We start from the raw sequence: 16,841 nt of genomic DNA on the forward strand, positions 1-16,841 counted from the left end.
AAACTCTTGTATTTGGCGGTAAAGGTTGGTGAATGAATGACACGTAAAGTGAATTACTTTGCCCTGCTGTAAACATTACAAAATAACCAGGAGATACAAGGAAAATGAAGGTTTATTTTAATACATTTTATTTTTGTATTAAAATATATACAATGCTGTTTAAACTATGGAGACATTCACACTACATCATCACTGATTTGTTTTTACAAAAGCATCATGTTCGATATACTGTACAAAACTTGAATGATGTTTTATGTGTCTGATTCTCCTGCGAAGTTGGGGTTGACGAAAGCAGGCTGCAACAGAAAAATGACACAACTTAGCATTTACACCCATAAAAACGTAACCTTCTCGCCCAGCTGTAACAGGCGAATCGATAACTTACCACATCAGCGGTAGTGGTCGTTCTTTTCGGCAGGCTCAAGCTGCTTAGCTTATATCCTCGCACGATGAAGGTGTAGTAGAGAAGTCCGACTATCAAGCAGGCAATCACAACGGCTGCAATGACGGCGCCGGCTATCACCCCTCCATCTGTACAGAGAAAGATACAGCAGATGTTTCAGTAGAGCTGATAAAAACATTTAAAATTTCTAAAGCTTTCAAACATGTCATTCATGGTGCATCTACAACTAATGACAGGAAAAGAAAGTAGGAAAATTTAATGCACAAATTGTTAGGAAACACTTACTGCTGACACCCGGATCATCAGTGGGAAAAATGGGATTACCGCCATCATCTGTTACATAGACTGAAAAAAAAGATTTTTTACAGAGAGAAGCTGTTAATCTGCTCATCCTGTTCCAGTGAGAATCTAAAACCAAAACGAAAGCTGCAGAACTGGGTCAAGAAAATCCTTACACTGGCGGTGGCGGCATGCAAAACCTCTCTTCTGCAGGCAGTTGTTGTCGTTCCAGCGCCCGTCGTGGTACATCTCCACGCAGTTCTCCTCCGCCATGTCTCCGGGGTGAAACGCCGCGTTGGGCTCACCCGGAGCCCAGTTGAGGAAGCCCAGAGGCGTCTTGTCTGTCCAGCCCCATCCGACTAGAAAACCAAACCACCATTTGTATGTATGATTTTATTTCTAATATCAAAGTCCGAATTGTTCTGTAAAACAACATTATCAGTGTTCTTTTGTCCATTTCTACACTCACAGTTGTTGTCCCTCGTGAGGCCGATCCAGATGTTGTGACGTTTGGTGATGTTGATGTTCCTGATGAACTCCACCTCCGCTCTGCTGTGGAGGGACGCCAGCTCCGCCCTGACCGTCTGGCAGTAATGTCGGGCGTCCGGCCAAGAGAAGCCCAGCTTATCGTTGTACACGTAGTAACAGTGGCGGCCGTATGGTATCCAGAACGGCAGACACTTCCCGTCACCGGGGGCGGGAGTTGGTGGCAGATTCTCTGACAGACGATATAAATGACATAGATATTTTTAGGTTTATGCTTTTTAGCCTAAGACAAAAAATAAGTAAGAAAAGGGATGGAAAAGCAAGTCGGTTCAGTTTAAGCGTGTGTTTTATACCGGAGGAGATCTTGCAGATGAAGGGTTTAGCTTGGTTGCACTCTGTGTCGTTCCAGGTCCCGTGGAAGGCTCGTGACGCGTGCATACTCACGCAGCCCTCATCCTTGATGTTACTGGGCTCTCCTGGTCCCCACTGAGTGAAAAAAACTGGCCAGCCGTCTGTCCACATGTAAGAGCCGTTATCCTGCATTACAACACGATACAGTGTGAGCTTTGTTCACTGCTAGGAGAGTTTTGGTCGAATTATTCCAGATTTCAAGTTTCTGTTTCTTCTGTAGAAACTGTTCACACATACAGTGTTGGAAAGTATTAATTGCATTTACTTGAGTAGCTCCATTTTCTGCTAATAAATACAGTACCAGTCAAAAGTTTGGACACACTTACCCATTCATTTGAATGAGAAAGTGTGTCCAACCTTTTGACTGGTACTGTACATCTATTCTTCTACATTTATCTGAATGCTACAGTCACAAGTTACTTTGTAGATAAAGATTTTACACTAAAAATCTTCTGTATGTTCAGTTCACAAAATGTTGTAAACAACTTGTTACCCCTTAAAATCCTAAAGTTTATTACAATTGTCTCCCTCTTGACCAGCTACAGCTTTAAAATGCTGCATACATAATAGAGAATTAGTAATAACCAAACAATAATACATGTATTGATATAATAAGTACTTGAGTAAAATTTGCTTCTAATGTGTACTTTTACATAAGTAAGCATGACTAGATACCCATAGAAGTAAGTGAGAACATGTATTTTTTTGTAATTCGGATGAACCAACCCAATAATGCAGGTTTAATAAAACCTGAAACTGTAAAATATATTTGGAAAATTGTAATTCATAAACTCTGTCTGTCATTTAATGCTTCCCTCATACATTTGATTTGCTTCAAGGTATTTTGAATATGTAGGTAGTTTAAGTTGTTAGTTTCTTCCTGCTGACAGCACCTTGCGCCTGAGTCCGATCCAGGCGTCGGCTTTCCCCTGTAAGACCACTCCGGCGACGAAGGCCTGGTCGTAGCTCATGTCGATGCTGGCCAGGTTGCCTCCCTGCTGCTGGCACGTCGTTTGAGCCGCGTCCCAGGTGGCCGCCTCCTCCACCAGCTTGTAGCAGTTCAGGTACCAGGAGATGTAGCCGGCGGGGCAGGGGCTCGTTGTAGGGGGAGGAGGGCTGATGCTGCTCGCTGGTGTGGAGGAAGACGGAGAAAAGTCAGAGAGTAAGGCCTGAACGGGGAAAGAGCTTTCTGTAATGTCAATATCTAAAATTAGTTTAATGATATTTGAGCAGGAAGAAGAACCACCGGAGGTTTTCACTGACATTTCTTCCTGTAGCAGACGAAGCTTTGATCCCTATGACAGGCTTCATCGTTCCACTTGCCGGTCACCAGGTGGTAGTGAGTCATTGCTACACAGTGTTCCTGTTGAGAACAACAACAAAGCTTCAAGCTATTGAACTAAAAGTGTATTTTTCAAATCACGCTGTGTAGGTTTTGCTCTGATTATTACAAATAAGCCTGTAGCGTAAATATCCTCACCGCTCCTCCTGCATTGTTGGGCTCCTTGTCGTTCCAGTTGGTGTACAGTACTGGGCTGACTCCGTCACTCCAGGCGTACTGATTCTCTACCAAGATATCTGACAGACCGATCCACGCGGGGTGCACTAGGTCCCTCAAGTAACTAGACACAAAGTCTGAAAGAAAGGAGCGTTCGCTTTGACCTGCAGCCACTGGACTGTTAAATTCTTATAGATGATGTTATCTGCTGAGCTCACCATTCTCATACTGGTCATCAATAACTGCCAGATCTCCTCCCTGGTCTCTGCACCAACTCCGAGCATATGACCAGTTGCCTTTAATATCGTTTTTCTTCCCTTTGAATAAGAAGCATTTATCCTTGAAACGCATCCAGCCTGGAGGGAAGGAAAGAACAGAGCAGAGATGTTCAAAAACTATTAAAACCATATTAATGAGCCACACTGGAGAGATTATCAAGGTGCGAAAATCATATACAAATCCATTTTATCTCTATGAAATAGTCCTGCTTATTGATTTGTAATACTGTACGCAAAGGTCTATTATAGCCAAACATATTCAAGGAATAGCTAGTAGCTCAATATTAACTCTGATAGTTATTCATGTTTTAGATGTACTCTCTTTGAATTTGTGGAACTGTACATCATGATTTGTCATATAGTCTCCCTGGTTATTGTTGCCGTCATGTTATCTACTGTGATTTTATATAAATTTGATATAAAATTTCAGATTTACTTTCCTCTATATAGAAAGTAAATTTGACCATCTGTTAATTTATGGAAAGAAAAGCTATTAGCTGCATATTTCAACACTGAAAGTAGCTCCTTTTTCCTGTTCATATGTATTTTAGATTCTACTTTACAGGATAAAGATGGAAATATTCAACAAAACCCATAAAAATACCAAAACCAACAGTGTGTTAGTCTGTCTTGATGCTTTCTGACTTCTCCATCCTGTCTGTGGCTCTCGGCCCTGAGCCCATTTGTACCGACTGAAGATGTAAATCTTTCAAAACGGGCCATGAATATATTTTATCATTTCTAGAAAAGGCTCAATATTTTCTTAAATCAGCTGGGCACAGCGGTTTTTAGCTGACGTTACACAAACTCAAGTAAATGGTGCATTTGTTGAGGACTATGTTCAGATGTGGATTAATACACAACATTTGGTGCACTAGTGAGTATTTCAGGCAGGACGGTGTATCAGTATCACCTCAAAATAAACTACAATGCCCATGTTCATTGCATGAAGAAACATATTAGTGTGTTACAGTGTGTGTTTAATATTTTTTGGCAGCAATGGAGCTCTATGGCACCGAGGAATAAGATATATCAGGCTTTGGCTACACAGATGATGTGTGTTATTAGTATCTTCTAATCTGTTCTCAATAAGAAAAATATAGAAAACCATCAGACTCATCCTTTAAAATATGTTATACACCTGTATTGATCTATAACATCCATGTTTAAATGAATAAACAAATCCTTTTGGAGAGTGTTTATGTTCATATTTAAAAAGTGTGTCTTACCTGCGGGGCAGTTGCCCTCCCAGGGCTGTGTGGGTGGAGGAGGGGTGTGAACTTCTCCGGGGAACTTCTTACAGACGTAACCGGCTCCAGCACGACCACAGTTGGCATCGTTCCATCCACCTTAACAAGCAAGAGAGCTTCGTAAATGTCACCACCGAGGGAGGAGTCCGATCGGTACACACACGAGCGATAAATAATGACATGGTTGTCAAGTGAATGTCATTTCAATACCTTGATGTCTGTTCATCTGAACACACTGTTCCTCCCCATTGGCGTTGTTGGGCTCACCTGGACCCCAGTGAACGTATGTTACAGGGGAGAAGTCCACCCACCTGTGCAGAAAAAGCAGACAAACCTTTACAATGACCTTTTTAAATGTGGTATTTATATAACTTATGTTATTTATAGAAATCATTATCACCAAACAATCTCTCCTAGAATTGATGATGCCATCGGGTTACACATTTTGGAGTGATAATGAATAAGTGACTGACTCTGAGGAGAAGTTTGGTGTGAGATGTTACATCCAAATGAATTGTATGTGAATGTAGCTGTGAATATAAAAATATAAAACGTCCTCATATAATCTAGTTAAATCACATTGGATGCTGTTATAATGTCCAAGCACTTGTATTATTTATAGCTCTAGGATTTGTCTCTAATGACATCATCACCTCAGTCTGTCAGTCAGCTACAACATTATCCCTTCAATTTCACCTCAAATTAATTAAAATCATGAAAAAGAAATGAAATACACATACATGTAGTGTCCACTTGTAATACCAACCATCCTCAATCCAATCCAGGCTGCAGAAACTTGGCCCGTCCCCACCTGGAAGAGCAGTAACACGTTTTACTGTAACATATTACAACATTTTTCGACACTGTAGAGAAGCTCTAACAGAAAAGAAGCGCACCATGCTGTTAACGTAGGCCTGTTCGTCTTTGTTGAGGATGGAGACGAGTGAGGCCTTCTCTGCATAGCAGCGTCTCGCGGCCGTGGGGAAGTCCACGATGTCGGTGTCATTGTAGTAGTAGCAGATGTTGTTGTTCTTCCTCCAGCCCGGGTTGCTACCACAATCAGGAGCTGAGACGTGAGAAAGCAAATATGGCGATGATACGACGGCCTCATTGCCTCGGTTTGTTCACTGTATTTTGTCATTTTGGTTTTTTTTCTAGTTTGAGCCCTGTGTCCTCAGCCTACATAAGTAAAAAACCAAAAAGCACTGATATTTCCTGTTTTACTTGTGGTATACATATGCATTTACTGGCCTTTATTTAACAAGACAGACCCACCAAAATTGAAAACGCCTTTTTCTAGAGAAACACTACAAAACATGCAGCAATCTCAAGTACCTCGGCTCTAAATTAACGTTCAAAATAGTTCCAGCACGAAGGAAAAGAAAAACATGACTTGTCCCCTCTATACAGAAAGGACAGGAGCATTTTGGGGACAGTTTACCTGGAAGAGGAGGTGGGGGCACCGGGGGCAGAATGGGGTTCTTTCCTTTAGCGATCATGCATATCCAGTCCTGGTGAGCGTCACAGTTGAGGTCGTTCCACCAGGAGAAACTCCCGTTGGTGCTGCTCACCATCTCTACACACTCCTCACGGCCCATGTGGTTATTTGGCTCCCCGGGACCCCAGTTGGTGTGTGAGAGAGGTGAGCCGTCGCTCCAAGAATAGCCTAGAAGATTAGGAAGAGTCGTCAGGTTTTCTTTTTTGTGGGTCGGCTCTATAAAACACACATTAAATGTTAAACTCACCTCCATCTATGGGGTTGTCCTTAAGGCCGATCCACTTGCTGCTGCCCTTGCTGTACAGAGACAGGAAGTCTTCCTCCTCCTGATTGTGGATGCTGACCAGATTAGCCCCTCTGGCGACGCAGTCTTCGTGTGCTGCTCCCCAGCTCTTCCTCAGGGACCATTTCACATTGTGGAAGAGCTGCAATAAATCAGCCGGTAAATCAGTAGTGGAAAAATGGCTGCTGCAGAGATGATAGTGATAGATGATGGTTTTAGATGTTTAATTCACTGCCTTATATACCTTGTAACAGTTCCTGAAGTGGGGCAGGGCCGTCCAGCCGTCAGCACAGCCCTGTGATGGAGGAGGAGTCGGGGCTTTGGTGGGTGGGGTGATGTCAGATCTGGGTTTCTCACAAACGAAGGAGTGTTTCTCTAAGCACTGCTTGTCATCCCAGAAACCGCTAACCTGACCAGTTGTCATAGCCACGCAAGTACCATCCCCGTTATCTAGAGATAAAAAGCAGATCGGTGTGTTTGAAGGTATATTTCCTGCTGCAGATGTTATGTTATTCCAGGCAGCGCTTTTTCTGATGTGTATATATATTATCCTCTCTGTACCTGGCTGGTTTCTGTCCCAGTGGGTGAAGGTGAGAGGCGAGCCGTTCTCCCAGATGTAGTCCACCCCTCCGGTTGTCCCTCCTTGAGCACGCAGCCCGATCCACCACAGACCCGTCTTTCCTGACAGCGCCACTGTGAAATGCGACTGCTCGTAACTGCAGTGAAACACAAGAGAAGAGAGAATACTTGAAATCTGTCAGTGCAGATAAATGAGTGACTCAAAAACAGTCACAACAGATTGCTAAATCTGCCACCGTTATAAATTCATCCTTTTTTTCCCAATAACAGTTCAAATATGTAACAAACAAGGGCAACATCACAAAAAACCTTCAATTCCTACATATTTGGTTGCAGCCATATATTGCATACAGTCTGATTTAGAAAGGATTGGGAAGGTATAGATTGTTTTTGAGCCTTGAAAGATTAAAGGCAAAGATGAGTGAAAAATACAGGATGCGTTATAGAAGATGAACTGCTGTTTGAAGGACTATGTTCTTGTCCAACTCACATGTCTCCAATGTGCAGCAGAAAGCCGTCCTTCTCTTTACAGAAAGCTTTAGCATCCGACCAGCTCCTGGCGGTCTCCTCCAACCAGTAACAGGCGTAGCCGTACGCATCCCAGCCCTGACACATTTGACAGAGGTGAGCCTATTCAAGTGACTATTCTGTTGCATGCAGCGTAGCTTTCTCTCAATAATCATTAAAGGATAGGGTCGTTATTGTTCAAGTCTGTCTTAAAACAACAGTCAGGTACACACATGGACATTGAAACAGGTTTTTCTTGCTGTATTAATTCCTCCTGCTCATAGTGACCATTAAAAGTTCCCTTCTTAAGGCACTTTCAATGACAGTGATGGGGGGGAAAAATCCACAGTCCTTGTTTTGTTCAAAAATGTATTAAAAGTTTATCAGAAGCTGATATGAGTCTCCAGTAGTCTGAGTAAGTCAAATCACGTGAATATCTTTCGAAGTAGTACAAAATTCCCTTTGTGTGTTTCCTTATTGAGCTGTGCTGGTAGGATAGTAATAAAAAGAGGGTATTTGGCACGAAAGACACTGAAACTTTGGATGGCCTTCGGAATATCTTATGAATACATTTTTGCACAGAAGGAGGACTGTAGATTTTGTCACTTGAACAGAAAGCACATTAGGAAGGTATCTTCTAATGGTCAGTATGAACAGGAGGAATGATTACAGCGAGCAAAACCTCCTCCAGTTTATTTCAAGACAGACTAAAAAAATTGTGAACCTGTCCTTTAAAACATGTGCACATGAGGATGCTATGCTTGCATACAAAAACAGAGAAATTAAATGTATGGTTGACCCACCTGAGCGCATCCGTATACAGTGGGTTTCACAGAGGGCAAAGGGTAATGTGCTTTGGGCATTTTGCACATGTAGGTATTCAGTTTGGTGCAGGATACGTCGTCCCATCTGCCTGTCTGCAACAGAGATGACAATGACAAGAATTACCATCGTTCACTTCATTTCAGCTTCGTATCTGTCTGGATGTGTAAGACTATTGTTCATCCTTCTCACTTGTTGTAACATCTCAACACAGTCGTTGTTGGACCCGATGTTGTTGTTGGGTTCTCCCGGAGCCCAGTAGGTGAAGGTCACCATGTGTTCATCAGACCAGGTGAACAAACCGGGCACAGCAACGTCATTTAGACCAGTCCACATGTTACTGGTGGCTGTAAAGGACAAAAAAATAATGTATCATGCAACTTTTTTATGTGCTTCCTTTTACATTTTTCTACCTCACCAGCTGACCAAAAGGCACATTTTTTTAATTCAGATTTCAAATTTGATCAATTAATTGACACTGCACTAAAATAATGCAATCACATAATATTTTATCTGCATTAAACTCATGTTGACGGTGTCAAAATTGAATCAGTAGCCAAAATTGTTTTATGTAGGAGCAAACATGTTACCTATAGCTTGTTTCTGTCTGCTTTCTACTTTCTCTACTTTCTGTTTCTTTAAACTGACAGTTTTCTCGAGATCCGTACCCAAGTACAGGTAGCTTTCCAGCCAGCTTTGCTCCGTCATCGAGAGGATGGATACGAGTTCAGCACCAAGACTCCTGCAGGTGTGCAGAGCATCACGCCATGTCTTTCTGTCTCTAGACGGTTTGTAGCAGAACTCTCCGAACTCATACCAGTCAGGCCCTGAACATCTGAGCTCTGTATGAGAGAGTAAGAGGATTCAATGTCAGTGTGGTGACACAAAAATCTACCCGTCTTTTTATTTAAAGAAAAGGGATATATTTAAAGTATTACAAATGTATTTCAACTTACCTCCATCTGCAAAAGTGAAAGAAACATCATAGTCTCCATCATATCTGCAGAAATTAGATGCATTATTAGGTCAGCTTCTAACATCTGTTGGATATCATCTGAAACTGTGGCACTTACTGTCTCGTAGTGATGCCGTTCCTGGTGGAGCCAGCGTAGAAGCCGTTTCCTGGAGTTTTCAACAAAACAGTATCTCCTCCGATATCATTCAGGACCACTCCAGCATGGATAGCTGCTGCACAGATGTTGGAGTCCTGTGAGAGAAGACAAGAAGAAAACAAAAGCATATATTTAAAATAAATCTTTCCTCAATACTTTACAGAGATTGTGATTCAGTTAAGACAATATATTCACATACCCCACGATATACTGAAGAGCCGTATACTATGTAATTATCGTCAGCACAGCCTGCTGGACAGTGGACACTGAAAAACACATTAGCGTCAGTGTGAATGATGGATGGAGTATCACAAAAATAACATAATCCATTTGCAAAAAATATGTCACGTTTGACTCACGTCAGTCCATGAAAGTTGAAGTCAGGCGTTTGAGCGCATGTGATTGCATCTGTTGAATAACAATTTTTCATTATTGACCATCAGCATTTATATGTGAAAACACAGAAATTATAAAATATAATTTTTGGACTTTGGAAGTATACTTATTCCACCTGTAAAATTGTTTCCTTACAGTGAGGTGTGCATCCTAAGACATCAAAGCGGAGACCTGCCTGACCGCTGAACTCCAGCGGGAGGATGCGGACGTACTGAGCTGACACAGGTGTACCAAGCAGCTGAGTATCAGGGGTGTTTCTGTCTGTGGAGCCTGGGAAAAACTGGAAATCATGGAAATCCAGAGTGATTATATTCATTTAAGCCAACCTGACCTCCATTTTCACAGTTTGCTTTTGAACCAGGAGGGTCTTGTTTCCTCACCTGCCCGTCAGCAGTGTAGTCAGTCCAGCTTCTTCCATCCATACTGTGTTGGATCTTAAATTTGGTGAGCCAGTAGTCATTGTGAGGACAACCCTGGATTACTATCCCTGTTACTTTTCTGGTCTGGCCCAGATTTACCTGGATCCAGCTTGAAGTTGCTGGAGACGGGGATATTAGATATGGTTAATGATGTGAGGATACCAGTTCATCACACCATTTTACCAACTTTAACATCAAATAAAAATAAAGGTATTATTTATGTCTTTCTTATTAACTATTGATTAAAATATTATTTAGCATGTGTAACTGCCAGGTTGGTACATACGGTTTCCTGACGGCATCCAGCAAGAATTTCCATTCAAACGGGCTCTGTTGGGAGTGAAGAGACCAATAGAGGAGGAAGCAGAGAGCTGAGAGTCTGTGATGTTCCCGTCCTCGACACCCAGACCGTGCAGACACACTGACGAGGAGCCAAGTCACAAAACAACATTTAAAATAATAATAATAATGATTTATACATTTAGGAGCATTTTTTGATAGTTCAGGAGATATGGAGGTTGTTTTTTTTAAATGATGTGAATCAAAGAATAATAACACAAGCCCACCTTTCTGTTCACAACTGTAGGTGATCTCGAGGTACTTGGAAACAGTGGGACAGGGGTCCTCCTCCATGTGGGCGAACGCAAAGCAAAAGGGACGGTTGTCACATGACTTTCTATATAGAGGAAGGACACCTTCCACTGTGCAGCTTCCTACACAACAGAAATCATCTTTTGGTTAAGCATACAACAGCAATTAATAATATTTACTTATTAATTTGTGATTTAATTTGGTTTACAGTAGCCAACTGCCAGTCAGAAAGATACACACTGCTAAGTAACTGCAGATGAAGACTAAAAAAAGCATTTTAATCTGTCTTTGCTTTTGCTGAATTTGACTGTGTGACTACTGTGCAGCATCACCTCCTGATCCATCCAGGTGTGGACAGATGTCATCACTCTTCCGTCCGTAGAAAGCAGACTGGATGTTAATGACACTTTCATGTGGGCAGTGAAGGACAGCGGAGGAATCCTGGCACACGATTGCTGTCATAAAACCTGCAGCACAGATCAAATATTTATTTGGACCATGCATTAACTGTAGATATCTAGTTGTAGTGCAAATAAAAGTGATCATAACCTCTATAATCTTTTTGTCACTATGAAAGAAACCATGTCAAATAGTGAGGTGTCATTACCATCATGAGGTGGAGGAGGCTTGGGTGTATTTCCTGTAAGAGGAAACAGTGTAGTATTGTGTTACCATCATGTACCAACAATCAAAACATTGTCTTCCTTTTGCAAGTGTCAACAATACCTATTCAAGTAACATATCTCACCTCTCCGCTTGCAGATGTATCCTCTTTTGAACTCACAGTTGTCGTCGTTCCAGTAGCCGTTGTTAATAAGTATAGACAGGCAGTCTTCACCGTTGTAGTTGTCTGGGTTACCTGTGTGGAAAGACGAGGTCAGTGGTTCAGTGGTTTTGCGAGACAGTAATCCTCATATGTTGTGTTTGTAAATGTATATGCATATTTGGCTTTAAATGTACCTGCGTTCCAGTGGATGTATCTGAAAGGAGAGCCATCTGTCCACTCCCAGCCACCTTCAGTGACGGAGTCATGGCCGCCCATCCACAGAGAGATCCCCGTGGGACTCTGCTGGATCACACCTGGAGAGGACACCAAAAAATACAAATGAAGGTAAATTAAACAGACAGCATATGGGAACTCATTGGTCATAGAGTTTATGTTTCATATTACACGCTTTAGCTCTTAAAAAGAGTAACTTAAACCGGACTGAAAAGCACTGTTTCACTGTCCTCTCCTAAGTTTCAAGCCTAATTCACCTCTTTGGTGTGGTCAGAAGTGTGCTTTGTTGCACCTGTAAGCGTACCCAGCAGTGATGTGAGAGTGTCCTGGGGTACACCTGTACATCACTGCAGCAGGGTGAGAAGTTAAACCACTGGAGGTCAGCAAAAAATGGTTTTCAGAAACGTTATGGGTAGGATTTAAAATGTTTCCTTTGGCACCCCCTAGTGGTGATATCAACTACCCCACTGTCGTAAATGCCAATACGAACTTCTTCCAACTACACAAGCAGCACAGAGTTTAACCTTTTTTACATGATACTCTAATTTTTCAACAAACAAAAATGTATGTCATCTGAATACTTAGAAACATGCTATAGTCACACAAAAATTAAACATATAGTGAGCAGCTTTAAAGTAACCACAATGTGATGTAATTACATTAAAGGTAGTTCAGTCTTGTTTATTGCAAGTATATTGAACTCTATTTCTTGTAGTCAGAGTATTATGGCCGCTGTGAGGGGAAAAACGGCTGGAATTTGGAGAATTAAGTCAATATATGTTAAAAAAAAAAGTCGGAATTTCATATGAAAGGAAAATGATTAATATTAATACAAAAGGAAAAAGGAACATTTTATGGAAAAGGCTATATTATGTATGATAAATAGGTGCTTATTGGTGAAACCCTTTAACTTCAGACAGACAGCTCTCACTTGTTTACTATGACAGAGTATTAAAATCTCAATGGTATGACTTAATCTGGAAATCTTACAATTTAATTTTTGAAGTATTATGATGCTTGTCTTTATTCTCATAACATTTTAACTCTTTACCCAAAATAATTTAACGTTATTCTCGAAATCTCAGATTAGATACATACTGAGGCAAACACAAAATCTGTACAAAATGAATGGGCCATAAATTATATAAATAATAAAGAAAAATCAGGAAAGTGAAGTTAAGATGTAAAAATCCTACCATGTATGAACGCCTGTTCAAAGGGTTCAGTGATACTGATGAGGTCTCCTCCCTGGTTGACACAGTCAGCTCGGGCTTCTGCCCACGTCCTCATTGACAAGTAGTTAAACAGGTAACAGTAGTCATTAAACGGGTCAGACATCCAAGAACCACATTTCTCATTCCACCCTGCAACAAATACAACACATTCTGGTTCACACGTGCATACGTCAAGATAAATAAACACATATTATCCGCTTCAGGCCGTGCTTCAAGTGTATAGTGATCAGTGTGGTGTGAAGCTAACCTGGTCCAGATGTTGGGGGCTGGGGAGGAGGTCCTTGTCCCTTGGCTATAGAGAGACCAAATGAAAAATAACTACAAAATAGAAGATTAATGTAACTGAAGAGGCGTTCATTTAAAAAAAGAATATCAGTTGGGACCTTTTTTGCAGATAAATTCTTTTGCGGTGGTGCAGAAGTCGTCGTTCAGTTTCCCAGGTTCATGGTGATTCATCCCTCTGAGGAAGACACAGTCCTCATTATTCTGCCAGTTGTCTGGCTCGTGTGGAGCCCATGGGAGGAAATCCTGAGATCCAGAGGAAAAAATAAGTAGCTCAGACTGAAATGTTGCTTTATCATGAGTAGCTTCACAGTCCGCAGCACTTTAAGGAAAGGTCAGGATGTTCTCAAGAAAGCAAAGATTTTCAAATGTTTGTCAAAGTTATCTGTATCACATAATATGTTAGTGGTTTTGTCACTCACTGCAGGAGTGCCATCAGTGTATACAAACTGGTTTTCAACATTGATGTCATTCAGTCCCAGCCAGGCTTCCCCTGGCATGTGAGCTGCAGAAAAAAGAAAAGAACCTCAAGTTAATTTAAATGTCAAAAAAAACAAAAAAACAAATGAAATTCATATAATTTCTTGAAAAATTACTTCATGATAAATTTAATGAACTAGAATGCTTTCTTGGTTGCTCACCAGTGAGGAAACTCAGCTCTTCCTGCGAGTGGAGGCTGGCCAGGTGACCCTGCTCTCCGGTACAGTGAGCCTCAGCGTCCTGCCAGTTTTTCACCGTCTCAGTCTCAAAATGATAGCAGGAGTCCCCGTACAACAAATATCCAGGGTCACAGTGGGAATCTGAAGCAAAAAAAAAAAGTAAACCATTATTAACATACAGTAGCTTTAGCTAGACAGTGAGTGAAGAGGGGATGTTAGTCTGACTGACCAGGAGCTGCAGTCGGTTTCGGGTTCTGTCCACCCGTCATCTCACAAATGTAACCCAGGCTCTTGAAGCAGTTGGTTGTTTCCCATTTGCCGTCATAATTTCCTGGAGGAAAAAAATTAACACTGATGTTGGTTTCACAATGCAAACCTTAACTGAAAAGATTTGGAAGTGTCATTTTAGGACCAGAGTGGCACAGTGCGGATCCTACCTGTGAAGATCTGTCCACAGTCCCAGAGGCCTGCGGTGTTTCTGGGCCAACCAGAACCATAGTTAGAAAACATAACAGCGGTTTTATCCACCCATCTGAATTGCCCGTCCTGGTCCTTATCTGGTAACATCACAAACAGGAAAAGTCATATTTGTCAAGATAAGCGTTTTTTTCTATACTTTCCCTGAGAATATTAAAAAATATAGTCTGTAGAATACCTGATAAACCAATCCAGATGTCAGGAATGTCCACTTGGTGAAAGTCTGGAAGGTACCCATTTATGAAGTACTGTTCTTCTTGACTGCAGGAAACGCAAACATGACAGACAGTGCGGGATTATCTACTGTATCAGAAATTCCTTAAAGCAAGATTATGTAAAGTTTGTAACAGAAGCCACTGTGGCAACAACTGGCAACTAGTGATATATTGAATTATCCTTCATTGTGCAATAGTTTGTTTTAAAGACATCATCATTAGGTGTTTACTTTGTATTTAAAGCTGCACCAATCATTATTTTTTGTATTAACAATGGATCAGTGAACGGTGTGTAATATGAAAGGTGTTGCTCGTAATGACTTTTAGCCCCTTTTAGATCAATGGTTTTTCGTCCCACAACAGGCAGCTGTTTCATGTGAAAAAGGTCTGAAAAAAACACACTGTACGCTACCTGCCCGTCAAAACACAGCAGACAGACAAAGCTAGTGACTGGCTGGTGAACATAGTTGATTATTTAGCAGCTAACAGGGCAAATATCTCCCTCAGGAGTAGGTGGAGACCAAAGCAGAGGTAGAGGGAGAGTGAATATTAGACATGTGTTCCTCTGTGTCTTCTGGATGTGTAAATAGGCAACCGTTTGCTAAAATATTCACCATAACAACTTTATAAGGTGATAATATGTCAACGTTGTGTTTTCAGCTTGTTGCACTGCCCCTAAGTTGGCATAAAACCATTGAAATGTTTATCTGTGACTTGCAAAAACATAATATACATAATAATAAAATTTGCTAGCAGTAGCTGACATTAGCCACCACAAGTAACTGTTCATACCAGACCAATTGAGGCTGAAGAGGAGAAACGCACAAGTGTGTCAAACTGCATATTAATAACTTTTCATTTGTCAGAGTAAGATTGTTTTTTTTCTTTCAAAAGCTACATACCCTCGCTTTAAAATTCATTTGCTTACCATTGAATTCTTTCCTACCTGTTTATAATCAGCAAGTGGGCCCCCATATCAGAGCACTTGGTGAGGGCTTCGTGCCAGGTGGTCAAGAGATTGATGTTACTGACCAGCCAGTAACAACTGCCAGCAAAACTCAGCCAGCCAGGAGGGCAGATGGCTGGATGTGAGATAGAGAGGAAAGGGTTAGAAAAACAAAAAATAATATTGTTCTATTATGATAAAAAAAAAGATGATCGTGACTGGGACAAGAGATATCCTCTGAGTGTATTACGAAAACAATTCAGCTTACTGTTCAGTGGTCGTTTACACATGTAAGGACGCTCATATCTGCACACAGAGGACCTCCATTTCCCAAATTCCTCTGCTGAATTTTTCATTATTGCAGAACATGATCCGGCCTGCGTATCACTGTTGGAGAACGCACGTTTAAACCACGATTGCACAAATTAACATTTAGATTCAAACGACAGATATGATAAGATATGTTCTCTTACACTATTGGTTGACCACTGGCCCAGTTTGTGTACTGCACTTGTTGAGCATCAGACCAAGTAAACTGATTGTTCCCCGCTTCAACTTGACATGATATCTTGTTGCATTTCTGGAGAAACAAAACGCATCTTTACCTTATGCATACTCAATTATTCATATGCAATATTCATATAAGGGAGCAAATGGGCTTCCTCTCACCAGAGTGGAAAAGCCAATCCAGAGGTCAAAATGAGATGAGTCCAGTGTTCCTGTGATGTACTGCTCTTCTTCTGCTGAGATAACAGACACCAGGTCTCCTCCTTCCCGTACACAGTCATGTCTGGCTGCTGTCCAGCTCTTACTGGTGTCTGCCTTCAGCTTATAGCAGTTGGAGCCGTGCTGTCTCCACCCGTTTGCTAAGTCACACCGTGGGGCAGGATTGGCTGAACAGGAGGAAACGAAATATGTTGGCATGTGTAAAGTGTTATTAGTCCTCTCAGTATGTGGGGTCGGAGCTTATGGAGACTCACCCTGCAGGGTCATAAGTCAATTTTTCAAGGATTAAACATTTCAGACCTGCAGCTACCTGACACAAGATTAAAGGTACCCCATTGAGTTTTTGACCACTAGTGGCGCTATGGAGCAATATTCTGATGAGTGGGTTTGTTTGTATCTCATGCAACATGTCCTAGTACATGCACAAGGACGTTCGTGTTCTTGCATGCGGGTGACGTGTTACACTTTTCTGCTAACTGTAAAGGCCAT

At 41.5% G+C, this 16,841-nt stretch overlaps 1 protein-coding gene across 2 annotated transcripts in view; it reads right to left on the reverse strand.

Annotated features, from left to right (window-relative positions):
* Positions 1 to 94: 94 nt before the first annotated feature.
* LOC137170273 (uncharacterized) overlaps positions 95 to 16,841 on the reverse strand; it is a 19,733-nt gene continuing 2,986 nt past the window's right edge. For both annotated transcript variants that reach the window (XM_067573505.1, XM_067573506.1), the window contains 46 exons: positions 16,296 to 16,519; positions 16,100 to 16,206; positions 15,895 to 16,013; positions 15,627 to 15,762; positions 14,644 to 14,726; positions 14,426 to 14,545; positions 14,218 to 14,319; positions 13,971 to 14,129; positions 13,752 to 13,834; positions 13,431 to 13,575; positions 13,295 to 13,339; positions 13,009 to 13,176; positions 11,773 to 11,892; positions 11,561 to 11,671; positions 11,420 to 11,452; positions 11,145 to 11,279; positions 10,788 to 10,934; positions 10,508 to 10,642; positions 10,183 to 10,340; positions 9,938 to 10,082; positions 9,766 to 9,814; positions 9,606 to 9,672; positions 9,368 to 9,501; positions 9,251 to 9,294; positions 8,963 to 9,136; positions 8,487 to 8,641; positions 8,276 to 8,389; positions 7,456 to 7,571; positions 6,948 to 7,102; positions 6,631 to 6,836; positions 6,351 to 6,528; positions 6,047 to 6,271; positions 5,502 to 5,671; positions 5,346 to 5,416; positions 4,816 to 4,916; positions 4,585 to 4,704; positions 3,296 to 3,433; positions 3,060 to 3,214; positions 2,843 to 2,942; positions 2,473 to 2,708; positions 1,522 to 1,705; positions 1,152 to 1,400; positions 859 to 1,041; positions 689 to 748; positions 386 to 531; positions 95 to 296 (listed from right to left, as the gene is read on the reverse strand). In XM_067573505.1, the coding sequence (XP_067429606.1) occupies positions 252 to 296; positions 386 to 531; positions 689 to 748; positions 859 to 1,041; positions 1,152 to 1,400; positions 1,522 to 1,705; positions 2,473 to 2,708; positions 2,843 to 2,942; positions 3,060 to 3,214; positions 3,296 to 3,433; positions 4,585 to 4,704; positions 4,816 to 4,916; positions 5,346 to 5,416; positions 5,502 to 5,671; positions 6,047 to 6,271; positions 6,351 to 6,528; positions 6,631 to 6,836; positions 6,948 to 7,102; positions 7,456 to 7,571; positions 8,276 to 8,389; positions 8,487 to 8,641; positions 8,963 to 9,136; positions 9,251 to 9,294; positions 9,368 to 9,501; positions 9,606 to 9,672; positions 9,766 to 9,814; positions 9,938 to 10,082; positions 10,183 to 10,340; positions 10,508 to 10,642; positions 10,788 to 10,934; positions 11,145 to 11,279; positions 11,420 to 11,452; positions 11,561 to 11,671; positions 11,773 to 11,892; positions 13,009 to 13,176; positions 13,295 to 13,339; positions 13,431 to 13,575; positions 13,752 to 13,834; positions 13,971 to 14,129; positions 14,218 to 14,319; positions 14,426 to 14,545; positions 14,644 to 14,726; positions 15,627 to 15,762; positions 15,895 to 16,013; positions 16,100 to 16,206; positions 16,296 to 16,519 (6,050 nt within the window). In that variant the 3' untranslated portion in view covers positions 95 to 251. The remainder of the gene's footprint in view (positions 297 to 385; positions 532 to 688; positions 749 to 858; positions 1,042 to 1,151; positions 1,401 to 1,521; positions 1,706 to 2,472; positions 2,709 to 2,842; positions 2,943 to 3,059; positions 3,215 to 3,295; positions 3,434 to 4,584; positions 4,705 to 4,815; positions 4,917 to 5,345; positions 5,417 to 5,501; positions 5,672 to 6,046; positions 6,272 to 6,350; positions 6,529 to 6,630; positions 6,837 to 6,947; positions 7,103 to 7,455; positions 7,572 to 8,275; positions 8,390 to 8,486; positions 8,642 to 8,962; positions 9,137 to 9,250; positions 9,295 to 9,367; positions 9,502 to 9,605; positions 9,673 to 9,765; positions 9,815 to 9,937; positions 10,083 to 10,182; positions 10,341 to 10,507; positions 10,643 to 10,787; positions 10,935 to 11,144; positions 11,280 to 11,419; positions 11,453 to 11,560; positions 11,672 to 11,772; positions 11,893 to 13,008; positions 13,177 to 13,294; positions 13,340 to 13,430; positions 13,576 to 13,751; positions 13,835 to 13,970; positions 14,130 to 14,217; positions 14,320 to 14,425; positions 14,546 to 14,643; positions 14,727 to 15,626; positions 15,763 to 15,894; positions 16,014 to 16,099; positions 16,207 to 16,295; positions 16,520 to 16,841) is intronic.

The sequence above is a fragment of the Thunnus thynnus genome, chromosome 19 (assembly GCF_963924715.1).
Source record: "Thunnus thynnus chromosome 19, fThuThy2.1, whole genome shotgun sequence".
In the NCBI taxonomy this organism is placed as follows: domain Eukaryota; kingdom Metazoa; phylum Chordata; class Actinopteri; order Scombriformes; family Scombridae; genus Thunnus; species Thunnus thynnus.